This window comes from Aquarana catesbeiana, linkage group LG02 (assembly GCF_042186555.1).
Source record: "Aquarana catesbeiana isolate 2022-GZ linkage group LG02, ASM4218655v1, whole genome shotgun sequence".
NCBI classification, from domain to species: domain Eukaryota; kingdom Metazoa; phylum Chordata; class Amphibia; order Anura; family Ranidae; genus Aquarana; species Aquarana catesbeiana.
Window position 1 is genome coordinate 96,053,103 of NC_133325.1, and position 14,307 is coordinate 96,067,409.

A 14,307-nucleotide genomic window follows, 5' to 3' on the forward strand; every position below is an offset into this window, starting at 1 on the left:
TTCACTAGTATAACCAATCACGGTGTAAAAAAATAAATCCTGATCAGTTTTCCAGAGTAGTACAGTGATACTATGGTAACACTGCATTGCTCTATTAATAGTGTGTTAAAAAAAATTATAAAAAAAAAACTAAAAAATAACCTTGAAAAAAAATTACAATTACAATATTACAATTTTTTTTTTTTTGCACCAATCAGTGTCCCTGATCAGCGCCACACCTGTTTTATGATGATGCTGTACTGCACTGATGATAGTATGTAAAAAATAAAATAACATTTTGAAAAAAATTTTTTTTATTTATTCATTTTCCAAAAATTGTAACAAAAATTACAAAAAAATGACATTTTCGGACCTCAAGAAATGAGATAGGCCATCAGTACATCAGGATTGATCGATTTTCCAATATACAGTATATATCATAGTTTGTGGACTCTATAACTTTCCTACAGACTAAATTATAAATACTGACTGACTGGTTATTTTTACCAAAGAAATGCAGCAGAATACAGTTTGGCCTAAATTCATCAAGAACAATTATTTATTTGCAAAATTTTACAAATAGAAACCAAGAAAAATGTGTTTTTTTCAAAATTTTCATTCTTTTTAAATTTATTTAGCAAATAAATAAATAAAAAAACAGTGGTTATTAACCACCTCAATACTGGGCACTTTCACCCCCTTTCTACCCAGACCAATTTTTAGCTTTCAGCGCTCTCACACTTTGAGTCCCGGTTCACACTAGTGCGATGCGGGAATCCTGCAAATCCACTGCAGGTTCCCGCATCGCAGCCAACCCAAGGCACCAAAAAAATGTGAAAAAAATTATAAAAATGTCATATGGGTACAGTGTTGAATGACCGTGTCATTCAAAGTGTGACAGCGCTGAAAGCTGAAAATTGGTCTAGGCAGGAAGGGGGGTAAAAGTGCCCAGTAGGCAAGTGGTTAAAATTCTGCACGCTTGTAAAATGGCGCCAAACTACGGTATTTAAACATCCATAGGCAATGCTTTATAAGCCTTTATTGGTTACCAGTTTAGAGTTATACAGAAGATCTGGCACTAGAATTATTACTTTCGCTCTGATGTTTGCAGGGATATCTCACATGTGTGGTTCGATCGCTGTTTATGTATGCGTACGGGACCAACATGTGCACGGGGGGGGGGGGGGGGGGCATTAAATGTTTTATTTATTTATTGGTGGGACACTGGTACACTGAAAGATGTTTTTGTGCACTTGTACACTGACAGATGTTTATCGTTTACCGGCGGACACTGACAGATGTTGATGTCACAATGGAACACTATTGCAGATTGTTTTTGTGCACTGGTACAGATGTTCATGGGGACACTGTGACAGATGTTTTGTGCACTGGTACAGATGTGATGGGGGACTGACAGATGTTTTGTGCACTGGTACAGATGTTATTTGCACTGGTACAGATGTGATGGGGGACTGACAGATGTTTTGTGCACACTGGTACAGCTGTTTATGGGGGGCACTGTGACAGCTGTTTATGGGGAAAGGGACAGTGGTGCTTGGTGTACTGTGTGTGGGGATTTGGGACAGTTCTGTGTGTAAAATCACTTCTTACACAGAGCTGTCACAGATGTTACTGATTCCCCCGCTCCCCCCCCCTGCACTGAGCTCAGCGGGCAGAACTGACACAGAGACACGTGTCTCTGTTTACACGGTGAAGGCTGTGATTGGACACAACCCTCACGTGACCGGGAGAGCCAATCACAGCGCCTATATCCTGATCCAGTCTTGGCTGTGTCCTGTGATCACAGCCATCACAGGATTGCGCCGCGAGCAGGCACTCGTTCTGAGGGAGCTTCCTGTATGTCCACTCAGAATGATGAAAGACACACCCCAGCCGTTTATGTGCAGTGGCTGAGTGGGAAGAAGTTAAATACCACCAAAAGAAGGCTCTATTTGTGTGAAAAAAATGATAAAAATGTCATATGGGTCCAGTGCTGCATGACTGTGCAACATTCAAAATGTAAAAGCGCTGAAAGCTGAAAATTGACCGGGGCAGAAAGGGGGTAAAAGTGCCTGGTATTGAACTGGTTAAAAAATGTGTCCCCCTACCTTACCTTTCCCTACTTCTCCACATGTACTGTATCCTGCTGGAGCTATAAACACCATCATTTTTTCATGTTCATGTATACAGTATGATCTTCACAAGTTTTGGATTAAAAACATTCTATCATCTGCTTGGAGAACATTTGGATGGAATCACTGCTAATTATACTGTGAGTAAGACGTCTCATTCACTGGACTAGTCTGAGATCCCACTCGCAGTGTAGAGATTGGAGAGGCAGAACAGTCAACTAATCATTTACTGTAGCTTTAGCAAGAAGTCTTTAGTTATAGTCTGTAAAACTGTATACTATTCTAGATGATCAGAGTAACATCTCTTGCAAGATCAAAGCCCTTTGACCTGTTAAACATAACAGGAGATGCCTTACCATACACCCTGGGTGCCTGTGCTGGCAATACAAATATGTCTGGCAGGAGAGTCACTAGTCTTGTAGTAACTCCCCTGAATGGCAGTGTAGGAATATCCCTGGCCACTGTCATCGAGTGTAACCAGATTCCAACCGAGAGGAGATCGCTACTCCTGCTACTGCCTCTCACCACTCTCTTGAGAGGCATAGCTGACTACATACACAAGGCTCGCCAACAAATAAACGAGCCTCATGATGCACCATACGGACCTAGGCTGGGTCATCATAGGAAATGTCTGTTTGGGTAATGTCAGGAGGTCTTCCACAGTTTCTTCCTTCAAGACATGTGTCCTGCCCACCCCACTACCATGTCAAGAAAGACTTTGCTGTAAAGGCACGCAACATTTCTTCACACAAAGTGATAACAAGACCTTTCATTTCTGGGATGATTATGTCTGCACCGCAGTGTTTGATGTAACGACTAAAGATAATGATCTGGCAGTCACCAAGGAAGACAAGAAGTTCCCAAAAAGTATGAGCAGTGGCGTAGCGTGGGGGGGGGTGCGAGGGGGACCGTGGCCCTGGGCGCAACATTTGGGTGGGCGCAATTCCGTGCCAGTGAGTGTCACCCCTGGCTCTGTCCTCCTAATTTCGATCTCCTGTACCCCTATGCTTCGGCCGCCATGTTTAATCTAAGGCTGGCCCCTGGCGCTCTGTGATTGGGTGAATGAAGCCACATGTTGCAGCGGGCTGGCCTATCCTCGATCGCTGGTGAGCGGGACTGGCCTCCGCTTAGCTGTGAGCCGCTGCTGTCTTCTCCTTCTCCTCTCCTCCGGACCGGATCCCAGATTGTTTCCCCGTCGTGGCACGCAGTCTGACAGACCGCAGAGGCAGAGCGCAGATGGAAGAAAAGTAGGTGAGAGACTCCCTCATGAGTCGTGTTGCTGCCCCGGGGGGGAGTGGATACGGTCTGGGGAGAGGGAGCAGCCCTAAGTCTGGTCAGTGTGTAGTGGTCAGTGTGGAGTGGTCAGTGTGTAGTGGTCAGTGTAGTGGTCTGGTCAGTGTGTAGTGGTCAATGTGTAGTGATCAGTGTAGTGGTCTGGTCAGTAGTCAGTGTGTAGAGGTCAGTGTGTAGTGGTCAGTGTAGTGGTCTGGTCAGTAGCCAGTGTGTAGTGGTCAGGTCAGTAGTCAGTGTGTAGTGGTCAGTGTGTAGTGGTCTGGTCAGTGGTCAGTGTGTAGTGGTCTGGTCAGTGTGTAGTGTATTGGTCAGTGTGTAATGTAGTGGTCAGTGTGTATTGTAGTGGTCAGTGTGTAGTGTAGTGGTCAGTGTGGAGTGGAGTGGTCAGTGTGGAGTGTAGTGGTCTGGTCAGTGTGTAGTGGTCAGTGTAGTGGTCTGGTCAGTGTGTAGTGGTCAGTGTGCAGTGGTCTAGTCAGTGATCAGTGTGTCGTGGTCTGGTCAGTGATCAGTGTGTAGTGGTCAGTGTGTAGTGGTCTGGTCAGTGTGCAGTGGTCAGTGTGTAGTGTATTGGTCAGTGTGTAGTGTAGTGGGCAGTGTAGTGGTCAGGATGTAGTGTAGTGGTCAGTGTTTAGTGGTCAGTGTGTAGTGTAGTGGTCAGTGTTTAGTGGTCAGTGTAGTGTAGTGGTCAATGTGTAGTGTAGTGGTCAGTGTGTAGTGGTCAATGTGTAGTGGTCTGGTCAGTGTAGTGGTCTGGTCAGTGGTCAGTGTGTAGTGCTTAGTGTAGTGGTCTGGTCAGTGTGTAGTGGTCAGTGTAGTGGTCAGTGTGTAGTGGTCTGGCCAGTGTGTAGTGGTCAGTGTGTAGTGGTCTGGCCAGTGTGTAGTGGTCAGTCTGTAGTGTATTGGTCAGTGTGTAATGTAGTGGTCAGTGTGTAGTGTAGTGGTCAGTGTGTAGTGGTCAGTGTAGTGGTCTGGTCAGTGTGTAGTGGTCAGTGTGTAGTTGTCATGTGTAGTGGTCTGGTCAGTGTGTAGTGGTCTGGTCAGTGTGTAGTGTAGTGGTCAGTGTGTCGTGTAGTGGTCAGGATGTAGTGTAGTGATTAATGTGTAGTGGTCAGTGTGTAGCGTTGTGGTCAGTGTGTAGTGTAGTGGTCAATGTGTAGTGTAGTGTGTAGAGGTCAGTGTAGTGGTTTGGTCAGTGTGTAGTGGTCAATGTGTAGTGGTCTGGTCAGTGTGTAGTGGTCAGTGTAGTGGTCTGGTCAGTGTGTAGTGGTCAGTGTATTGGTCTGGTCAGTGTGTAGTGGTCAGTGTAGTGGTCTGGTCAGTGTGTAGTGGTCAGTGTAGAGGTCTGGTCAGTGTGTAGTGTATTGGTCAGTGTATAGTGTAGTGGTCAGTGTGTAGTGTAGTGGTCTGGTCAGTGTGTAGTGTTCTGGTCAGTGGTCACTGTGTAGTGGTCAGTGTAATGGTCTGATCAGTGGTCAGTGTGTAGTGTAGTGGTCAGCGTAGTGGTCTGGTCAGTGTGTAGTGTAGTGTAGTTGTCGGTGTGTAGTGTGTAGAGGTCAGTGTGTAGTGGTCAGTGTGTAGTGCAGTGGTCAGTGTGTAGTGTAGTGGTCAGTGTGTAGTGGTCAGTGTGTAGTGGTCAGTGTAGTGTAGTGGTCAGTGCGTAGTGTAGTGGTCAGTGTGTAGTGAAGTGGCCAGTGTGTAGTGGACAGTGTAGTGTGTAGTGGTCAGTGTAGTGTGTAGTGGACAGTGTAGTGTGTAGTGGACAGTGTAGTGGGTAGTGTGTAGTGGACAGTGTAGTGTGTAGTGGACAGTGTAGTGGGTAGTGTGTAGTGGACAGTGTAGTGTAGTGGACAGTGTAGTGGGTAGTGTGTAGTGGACAGCGTAGTGTGTAGTGGACAGTGTAGTGGGTAGTGTGTAGTGGACAGTGTAGTGTGTACTGGACAATGTAGTGTAGTGGACAGTGTAGGAATCAGGTAGGTTAGTGTTGTGGTCAGTGTAGTGGTCAGTGTAGGAATCAGATAGGTCAGTGCAGTGGACAGGTAGGTCAGTCCAGTGTAGTGTAGTGTAGTGGAGTGGACAGTGTAGGTCAAAGTAGAACTCAGGTAGGTTAGTGTTGTGGTCCGTCTAGGAATCAGGTTGGCACCACTACCAAATAACATGTATAACAAAAAATTTTTAAAAATCTGAACATTATAAATTCTCATGAGCTAATGAATCCTTTCAGTATGAATAAACTTTGCCAAAGGAAACCAGGGAACATTGAAATCTGCGGGAGGCAGAGGGTGAAAGCACAGACATGCATCTATGCACTAAGGAGAGAGGGGGGTCTAGCATAGCCAGGCATTGAAAAAAGAGAGAAAACACAGTGCGATACGGCACTATGTTATTTTAACTGACAATTGCATAGTCGTGCGATGCTGTACCCAAATAAAATTGATATCTTTTGTTTCCTACAAATAGAGCTTTCTTTTAGTGGTATTTGATCACCTCTGTAGTTTTAAGTTTTTGCGCTATAAATAAAAAAGACCGACAATTTTGAAAAAAAAAACAATATTTTTTACTTTCTGCTATAAAACACATCCAATTAAAAAAAAAAAAAATCTAACTTCTTTATCAATTTAGGCCAATATGTATTCTGCTACATGTTTTTAGTAAAAAAATCCCAATAAGTGTATATTAATTGGTTTGCGCAAAAATTATAGTGTCTACAAACTATGGGATATTTTTATTTATTTATTTTTACTAGAAATGACAGCAATCAGCGACTTATAGTGGGACTGCGACATTGTGGTGGACAAATCAGACACTAACTGACACTTAGGGGTTAACAGGGGAGATAAAATGCTTTCTTGTGTCCCTAGGGAGTGCTTGCTAACTGTGCAGAGGGGGAGGTGCTTTAACGGTGGGAAGACAGAGATCCGTGCTCCTGCTTAGCAGAAACACAGGATCTCTGTCTTCCCTACTAACAGAACAGCGATCTGCCTTGTTTACATAGGCAGACCATCATCCTGCCTCTGCCGGACCCTCTGTGTCCAATCACAGTGGAAGCAGGTCACCGGCGGCACGTGTGCACACTACAGACCCGAAGGTGCAGAATCGCGTACCTGTACTTGATTCTGCGCACAGGAGCCGGCGCCCCGCAGTATATGTATGTGGGGTGGTCGGCAAGGGGTAAACAAACCAAAAAGAAGCAAATAAGAAAAGCTAATTGCTTGGATACACTTTAAAGAATGAATTTTTGTTGGGCTAAGAACTAGCTGGATCTCTCAAGTAAACAATACTAAATCCTGGGAGGAGCTCTCAACTACAATGTACATTTAAAAGGAAACAATAATCTTTTCATAAGAAGTGGTTGATGTTTTCAAAACCAGAACAGAATACCTGGAAACTCTGGCCTTGTAAAGTAGATGATCCCAATTAATTTTAACCCATAAACATTTCAGAGATAGAATTGTTCCTAAATCTCTGTCAAGAGGAACATTGATCCCTATATACTACAGACATAATGCATCCAGTTCAAGATTTGGTTATCGCCTTTAATCAACAAAACTGTAAATAACTGAAAAACGTGAAAAATTAAGGACCTTTTATCAGAGAAACAGAAATGTGAACTTATATTTAGAGTTTATCTTGTGGTATAGTTCAAGTCATCATATCAATGTTTTACTTCCTTAAGTGGAACAGTGGCTTTTTTTTAGGTAGAACAGTGGCTTTTTTTTAGGTAGAACAGTGGCTTTTTTCGATTTGGAGCAATATAGATGGAAAGGCTCTTCCCCAGCCTATCTCCAATGATGGACAAGTCAATGTGTTTTACACCTTTATCTTGTGCTTTTACACGTACTGGTCCTCATCAGCTTCATTGATGAGGATAGACCATTTATCCAGTCCCTCTCCTGTCGACTGTCGAGAATTCTGTCGAGAGATTTTGTTTGAAGACCCTTGGCTGATGTAACTGATCTGGTCCCAATTACTGGAAATATCTCTTCTCCTGTCATCCATCCCAACATGCACACTTATCTGTGATGGTGTGAGAGGTTTCATGTGGCCTTGGGCTTGGGCTTCATATGTGTCGGAGTCTGGTTTACTGTAGCTGAAAGCATGAAACATACAAAAAGGGGTGAGCTTAGATCCAGCTAACAGCACCACTAGAGATGCTACATATTGTAAATATAATATTTGGACCTGACAATCCACTGGTCAAGCTCACACTTCCAAAAAAAAAAAAAAACTCTTATTCAATTCTTTTTGTGCAACTTTTTTGTTTTGACCTATCAACCTTGAATTCAAGATATCCTCCAACTTCCTCCACTCTTTTATTAGAAACGGTGTGAATAGGTACATCATTTTGAGACATGGTTGTATGAGGCAATGAATATGTAGCCTTATGCCCTGTACACACGGTCGGATTTTCCGATGGAAAAAGTGCAATCAGATTGTGTTGTCGGAAATTCCGATCGTGTGTAGGCTCCATCTGACTTTTTCCGTCGGAATTTCCGACAGACAAAGTTTGAGAGCAGGATATAAAATTTTCTGATAACAAAATCCGATCGTTTAAATTCCGATTGTGTGTACACAAATCCGACGCACAAAGTGCCACGCATGCTCAGAATAAATTAAAAGACGAAAGCTATTGGCTACTGCAACGTTTATAGTGCCAACGTACGTGTTTTACGCCACCGCGTTCAGAGCGATCGGATTTTCCGACAACTTTGTGTGACCGTGTGTATGCAAGACAAGTTTGGCCCAAAATCCATCTGAAAAAATCCGATGGATTTTGTTGTCAGAATGTCTGATTAATGTCCATGTCCATTAGCAATATGCCCTGTACACACGATCAGACATTGATCGGACATTCTGACAACAAAATCCATGTTTTTTTTCCGATGGATGTTGGCTTAAACTTGTCTTGCATACACACGGTCACACAAAGTTGTCAGAAAATCCGATCGTTCTAAACGTGGTGACGTAAAACACGTATGTCGGGACTATAAACTGGGCAGTAGCCAATAGCTTTCATCTCTTAATTTATTATGAGCATGCGTGGCACTTTGTGCGTCGGATTTGTGTACACACAATCGGAATTTCCGACAACGGATTTTGTTGTCGGAAAATTTTATAGCAAGCTCTCAAACTTTGTGTGTCGGAAATTCCGATGGAAAATGTGTGATGGAGCCCACACATGGTCGGAATTTCCGACAACAAGGTCCTATCATACATTTTCCGTCAGAAAATCCGACCGTGTGTACGGGGCATTAGAGATTTTTCTAGTATGACTTTGTTATTGCTCACACTCATATCTTTACACTCACATCAGATGTCTTCTACATTATCTGCTGCTCTGATTGTTGTAACCCTTTAGTGGTGCAGCTCACCTACTATATAACAACGGCCATCACAGTAACAAAGGGTAGGCTATATGCTTCTAAAAATGCTAGCTGCCTGGCTGTTATACTGACCTATTTGATGTAATACTCTGAATCACTGACCTGAATGCTATTTATTTGGTGGTTTATTGCTGAACTAGCCTTTCATCTAGCAAATCACAGCAACTTGGCCATGCAATCAACTCAGTATTGTCTTTTGGCATCTTCTGGGCAAGCTCATTGAGATGAACTAATTGCACTGTCCCAGTCAGCAAAGGAGAATGTTCTCCCGAAAATATTTTATTTTCATAAAGGCCCACTTTTCTTTGGTTACTTCACTGTATAACACACATGCCTTTTCTTAGGATAGACCCTTCCTAAACCTAGGACACACAATCAGAAAATCGTGTGAAAAAAGAAAAAAAATACTGCTATCAAAGCGGTCTTATGATAATCTGATCGTCCGTACACAGCTTTCGAGAGCCAATCACGACAGTTGATCTGAAATTATCCGAGGGGACAAACATCAAAATTATTCTTGCACGATACCAGAACGCACGATTTTTGTTTAATTAGTACAGTATTTGTCCGAAAAAAAATCAGAAGAGCAAGACCATGCATGTTAGGAAACAAAAGAATACTTTTCAATACAACACATTACATCACTTCTGGAGTTGTATTCTGTCGTATGAGAATTTTCGTAAGTTTAGAAACTTCTTCATTTTCAATATGAGACTAGCATGCAAAAAAAAAAAAAAAAGGACGATCATTCATCCCATATTCTCATTGTGTGTACAAGGCTTTAGATGCTGTAGACACACTTTCCATATTCATATGACATTAGGAGAGCAAGATCATAAAAAATTGCTGCCAGGTATAATGTGGGCACCTTCAGTAACATTCAGCTCCCTGCCCCGCAGGAGATTCTAGTCAGGCATCAACCTTTCATCCAACCTCTAAAATATTCCATTTGTTATTTTGAAAAGCCAGTAGAAATGAGAAGTAAAAAGAAAAAAAAAAGAGCACTTGTAAGTCTAACCAAATTTGTGTACAATTTCAAGTGCCCCTTGCCTATTTACTTCGCACTAGAAGATGTCGCTCTTTCTTAGAAAGTTGGGAAGTATACTTTACATTTTTTTTTTATTTTACAGACCCCTACATTTGAAAGGATGGGCAATTGTGAAAGTAGGATTTAGATCCAAACCAAGGACTGTGATTGAGAGCGTTGTCTACTGTAAAACAGCTGAATATACATAGTATGATATCAGGAGTAGACAGGGCTTGTTTATTATGCCTACACATACTTATATACAGTATCTCACAAAAGTGAGTACACCCCTCACATTTTTGTAAATATTTTATTATATCTTTTCATGTGACAACACTGAAGAAATGACACTTTGCTACAATGTAAAGTAGTGAGTGTACAGCTTGTATAACAGTGTAAATGTGCTGTTCCCTCAAAATAATTAAACACACAGCCATTAATGTCTAAACCGCTGGCAACAAAAGTGAGTACACCCCTAAGTGAAAATTTCCAAATTGGGCCCAAAGTCAATATTTTGTGTGGCCACCATATTTTCCAGCACTGCCTTAACCCTCTTGGACACAGAGTTCACCAGAGCTTCACAGGTTGCCACTGGAGTCCTCTTCCACTCCTCCATGGCGACATCACAGAGCTGGTGGATGTTAGAGACCTTGCGCTCCTTCACCTTCTATTTGAGGATGCCCCACAGATGCTCAATAGAGTCTGGAGACATGCTTGGCCAGTCCATCACCTCAGCTTTTTTTACTAAGGCAGTGGTTGTCTTGGAGGTGTGTTTGGGGTCTTTATCATGTTGGAATACAGCCCTGCGGCCCAGTCTCTGAAGGGAGGGGATCATGCTCTGCTTCAGTATGTCACAGTACATGTTGGCATTCATGGTTCCCTCAATGAACTGTAGCTCCCCATTGCCGTCAGCACTCATGCAGCACCAGACTATGACACTCCCACCACCATGCTTGACTGTAGGCAAGACACACTTGTCTTTATACTCCTCACCTGGTTGCCACCACACATGCTTGACACCATCTGAACCAAATAAGTTTATCTTGGTCTCATGAGACCACACGACATGGTTCCATGGTGTCCTTAGTCTGCTTGTCTTCAGCAAACTGTTTGGGGGCTTTCTTGTGCATCATCTTTAGAAGAGCTTCCTTCTGGGATGACAGCCATGCAGACCAATTTGATGCAGTGTGCGACGTATGGTCTGAGCACTGACAGGTTGACCCCCCACCCCTTTAACCTCTGCAGCAATGCTGGCAACACTCATACGTCTATTTATCAAAGACAACCTCTGGATATGATGCGGAGCACGTGAACTCTACTTCTTTGGTCGGCCATGGCGAGGCCTGTTCTGAATGGAACCTGTCCTGTTAAACTGCTGTATGGTCTTGACCACCGTGCTGCAGCTCACTTTCAGGGTCTTGGTAATCTTATAGCCTAGGCCATCTTTATGTAGAGCAACAATAATTTTTTTCAGATCCTCAGAGAGTTCTTTGCCATGTTGAACTTCCAGTGACCAGAGGGTGAGAGCGATAACACCAAATTTAACACCCCTGCTCCCCATTCACACCTGAAACCTTGTAACACTAATGAGTTACATGACACTGGTGAGGGAAATTGGCTAATTGGGCCCAATTTGGACATTTTCACTTAGGGGTGTACTCACTTTTGTTGCCAGAGGTTTAGACATTAATGGCTGTGTGTTGAGTTATTTTGAGGGGGCAGCAAATTTACACTGTTATACAAGCTGTACACTCACTACTTTACATTGTAGCAACGTGTCATTTCTTCAGTGTTGTCACATTAAAAGATATAATAAAATATTTATAAAAATGTGAGGGGTGTACTCAATTTTGTGAGATACTGTATATACACATATTTATATGGAAGCATTGGATTCATTAATTAGAAAGGGACCATGGCGTATGATTAACGCCAGCAGTAGATCAATATCCTACCAAGGAAGGATCAGGCTACCACTTACCACTTCAACTGTAAGGATGATAAAACCACAGAGACAGAGGAAGCTGCCATTGCTGCTGATCCCATCCATGGCTGCAGCACCAACCCCAGAGGCAGGAAGGCACCTTCAAAGAGATGACATAATATGTAGTGTAAGAAATATTATTCATTGCATTTAGACCCCTGATGCCCAACCTGCATGCATGCAGCCCTTTGGTATTTATTGTGTGGTTCCCGGGGCCCCTGCAGTATGTGTTTGCCTATTCCATTGATCCCTAGCAGTCTCCTGTAATGTGTCTTCAGTCTTCGATTGTCTCCTGAAGCATGTGTCTGCTCTTTACCAACTCCTAAAGCATGTTTTCAGTCTCTGACCATCTGTTGTAGTAGTATCTATTGTCGCATGTCTGCAGTATGACAGCTTTCTGTAGCATTGCATTCACTTAGCATTATGTGTGGCCCTTTGACGAAGAATGTTGACCACCAATGTTTTAGACACTTGTGCATCTCCAGGCTTGTGGCAACAGTTTGGGCAAGTCTCTTTTCTGCTCCTGCATGGCTTTGCCCCTATGCACAAAGCCAGGTCCATAAAGGTCCGTCTGTGCATGATACTTGCACCTGAGCCCTGACCGCAATGCCACCGAACGTCTATTAAATGGAAAGTCAATTAATCATCCAGCATCACTGCCCAATTTTGCAAATCCTCTTTTGGCTGAATGGGCATAAATTTCCACAGACACACCACAAAATCCTGTGAAAAGCCTTCCCAGAAGAGAAGGGGTGAGGTGGGGATATCTCAGTAAGAAATGCCCATACTTTTGGAATGTTATATTCAACAAGCATATGTGGATCCAATGGTCAGGTACCTACAAACTTTTGGCCACATAGGGGTTGATTTACTAAAGGCAAATAGACTGGGCACTCTGCAAGTGCAGTTGCTCCAGAGCTTAGCAAATGGGCTAAAGCTTTACTTTGAAAATAATACTCAATCACATGAAGGGAAAATAAACAAAATCTGTATTTTTGCTTGCACATTATTGGATGATGGAAGTCAGCAGAGCTCTCCCTAATTTACTAACCTCTGGAGCAATTGCACTTGCAGTGTGCACAGTCTATTTGCCTATAGTAAATCAACCCCTACGGTGTATACATTTGTTTCTCCTGTTAGGAGCACTTCTATAATATTTATCTATCAGTCTACATTAATGGAAACAAGTATTTTACAAGTAATTAAAAAGTTATATGTCCATACCTGCTGCAATGGGAATGCCAAGAATATTGTATATCAGGGCAAATATGAAATTAACTCTTATTCTTCTCACGGTCCTCTTTGAAAGATTAATGCTAGCAACCACATCAAGCAAATCATTCTGCAATATATAGTGAGCGCATAAGAGTTATTACCAATATCTATAACTTATTCTGTGCTACTCAAATAGTAAAAATGTTATCTTAATTGAATCTTAAAGCGGAGCTCCACCCAAAAGGGAAAGTTCTGCTTTAAGGCCTCCTCCCTCCTTTTCTCCAAGTGGCACTTTTTTTTGAGGGGGGAGAGGGTACCTGGTTTTGACAGGTACCGGCTCCCACTTTAGATTGGATCGCCTAAGCTTTCCTCTCCCCCCCCGTCCTGCAGTCATCTAGGACATGTCACAGGTCCCAGAAGACTGCGGGACCATTCACAATGCACAGGGCGACTAGCACATGCTGGGTGAAGCCACAAGCTGTTACAGCTGGGTGCCCAGATTTGAGATGTCAGCGCTGGGGAGAGAAGACGGAGAGAAGGGACGGTTTGGGTGAGCACATCACTGGATCCTGGGACAGGTGAGTGTGTGTTTTTGTAGCTGCTGATTTTTAATAAACACAAAAATGACTGGAGATCCTCTTTAATAATTATTTTTCCCTGAACTAACACACTATTGAGTACTTGTACTATAAAACCAGATATACATATAAATAGACTTTGCTATTCTTTGTTATACATAAAGAGCACGCACAACAAGTCAAAGTAGAGATAAACCTATTTTCCACCCCTTATTGTATCTCAGTGCTGTTGATCTACTCCAGCCTCTTTCTGCCACTTCATGCCTACATCCCCATCCGCCTCTTTCTGCCACTTCCTGCCTACATCTCCATCAGCTGCATATCATTTATCTGGACCATGCCATGACAATATGTGCCAGTGCGGCCACTTGTAGTCTCTATAATGGGCACATGTGACAGGGTGATAAAGCAGATGCTTAACTTGGAGGCAGTTGTCACCCATTATCAGAAAGTGACCTTTATGGGAAGACCTACAGATATTCTTTTACTGCAGATTTAAAACTGCCTTTGAAATGACAAAAATACAATGATTAATAAATTATTACACAAATACAATACCCTAATAAATTATGATATTTTAGCGATCATGTCGTGCTGTAATTGTTCTCTCCCCACTGCCTATACCTACCTCCTATTTGCTTCCGCACCGCAGGAACAAAGTTCAGAAATCCCTTTGAAAGCTCCAAATTGGTCTGGTCAGAGCTTACACGGAGCTAAG

The 14,307-nt window shown here is 42.8% G+C and overlaps 1 protein-coding gene across 3 annotated transcripts in view; it reads right to left on the reverse strand.

Annotated features, from left to right (window-relative positions):
• Nucleotides 1-275: 275 nt before the first annotated feature.
• Nucleotides 276-14,307, reverse strand: part of ATP7B (ATPase copper transporting beta) — a 158,042-nt gene continuing 144,010 nt past the window's right edge. For all 3 annotated transcript variants that reach the window (XM_073613247.1, XM_073613248.1, XM_073613246.1), the window contains 3 exons: nt 13,021-13,138; nt 11,794-11,896; nt 276-7,491 (listed from right to left, as the gene is read on the reverse strand). In XM_073613247.1, coding sequence (XP_073469348.1) covers nt 7,233-7,491; nt 11,794-11,896; nt 13,021-13,138 — 480 coding nt within the window. In that variant the 3' untranslated portion in view covers nt 276-7,232. The remainder of the gene's footprint in view (nt 7,492-11,793; nt 11,897-13,020; nt 13,139-14,307) is intronic.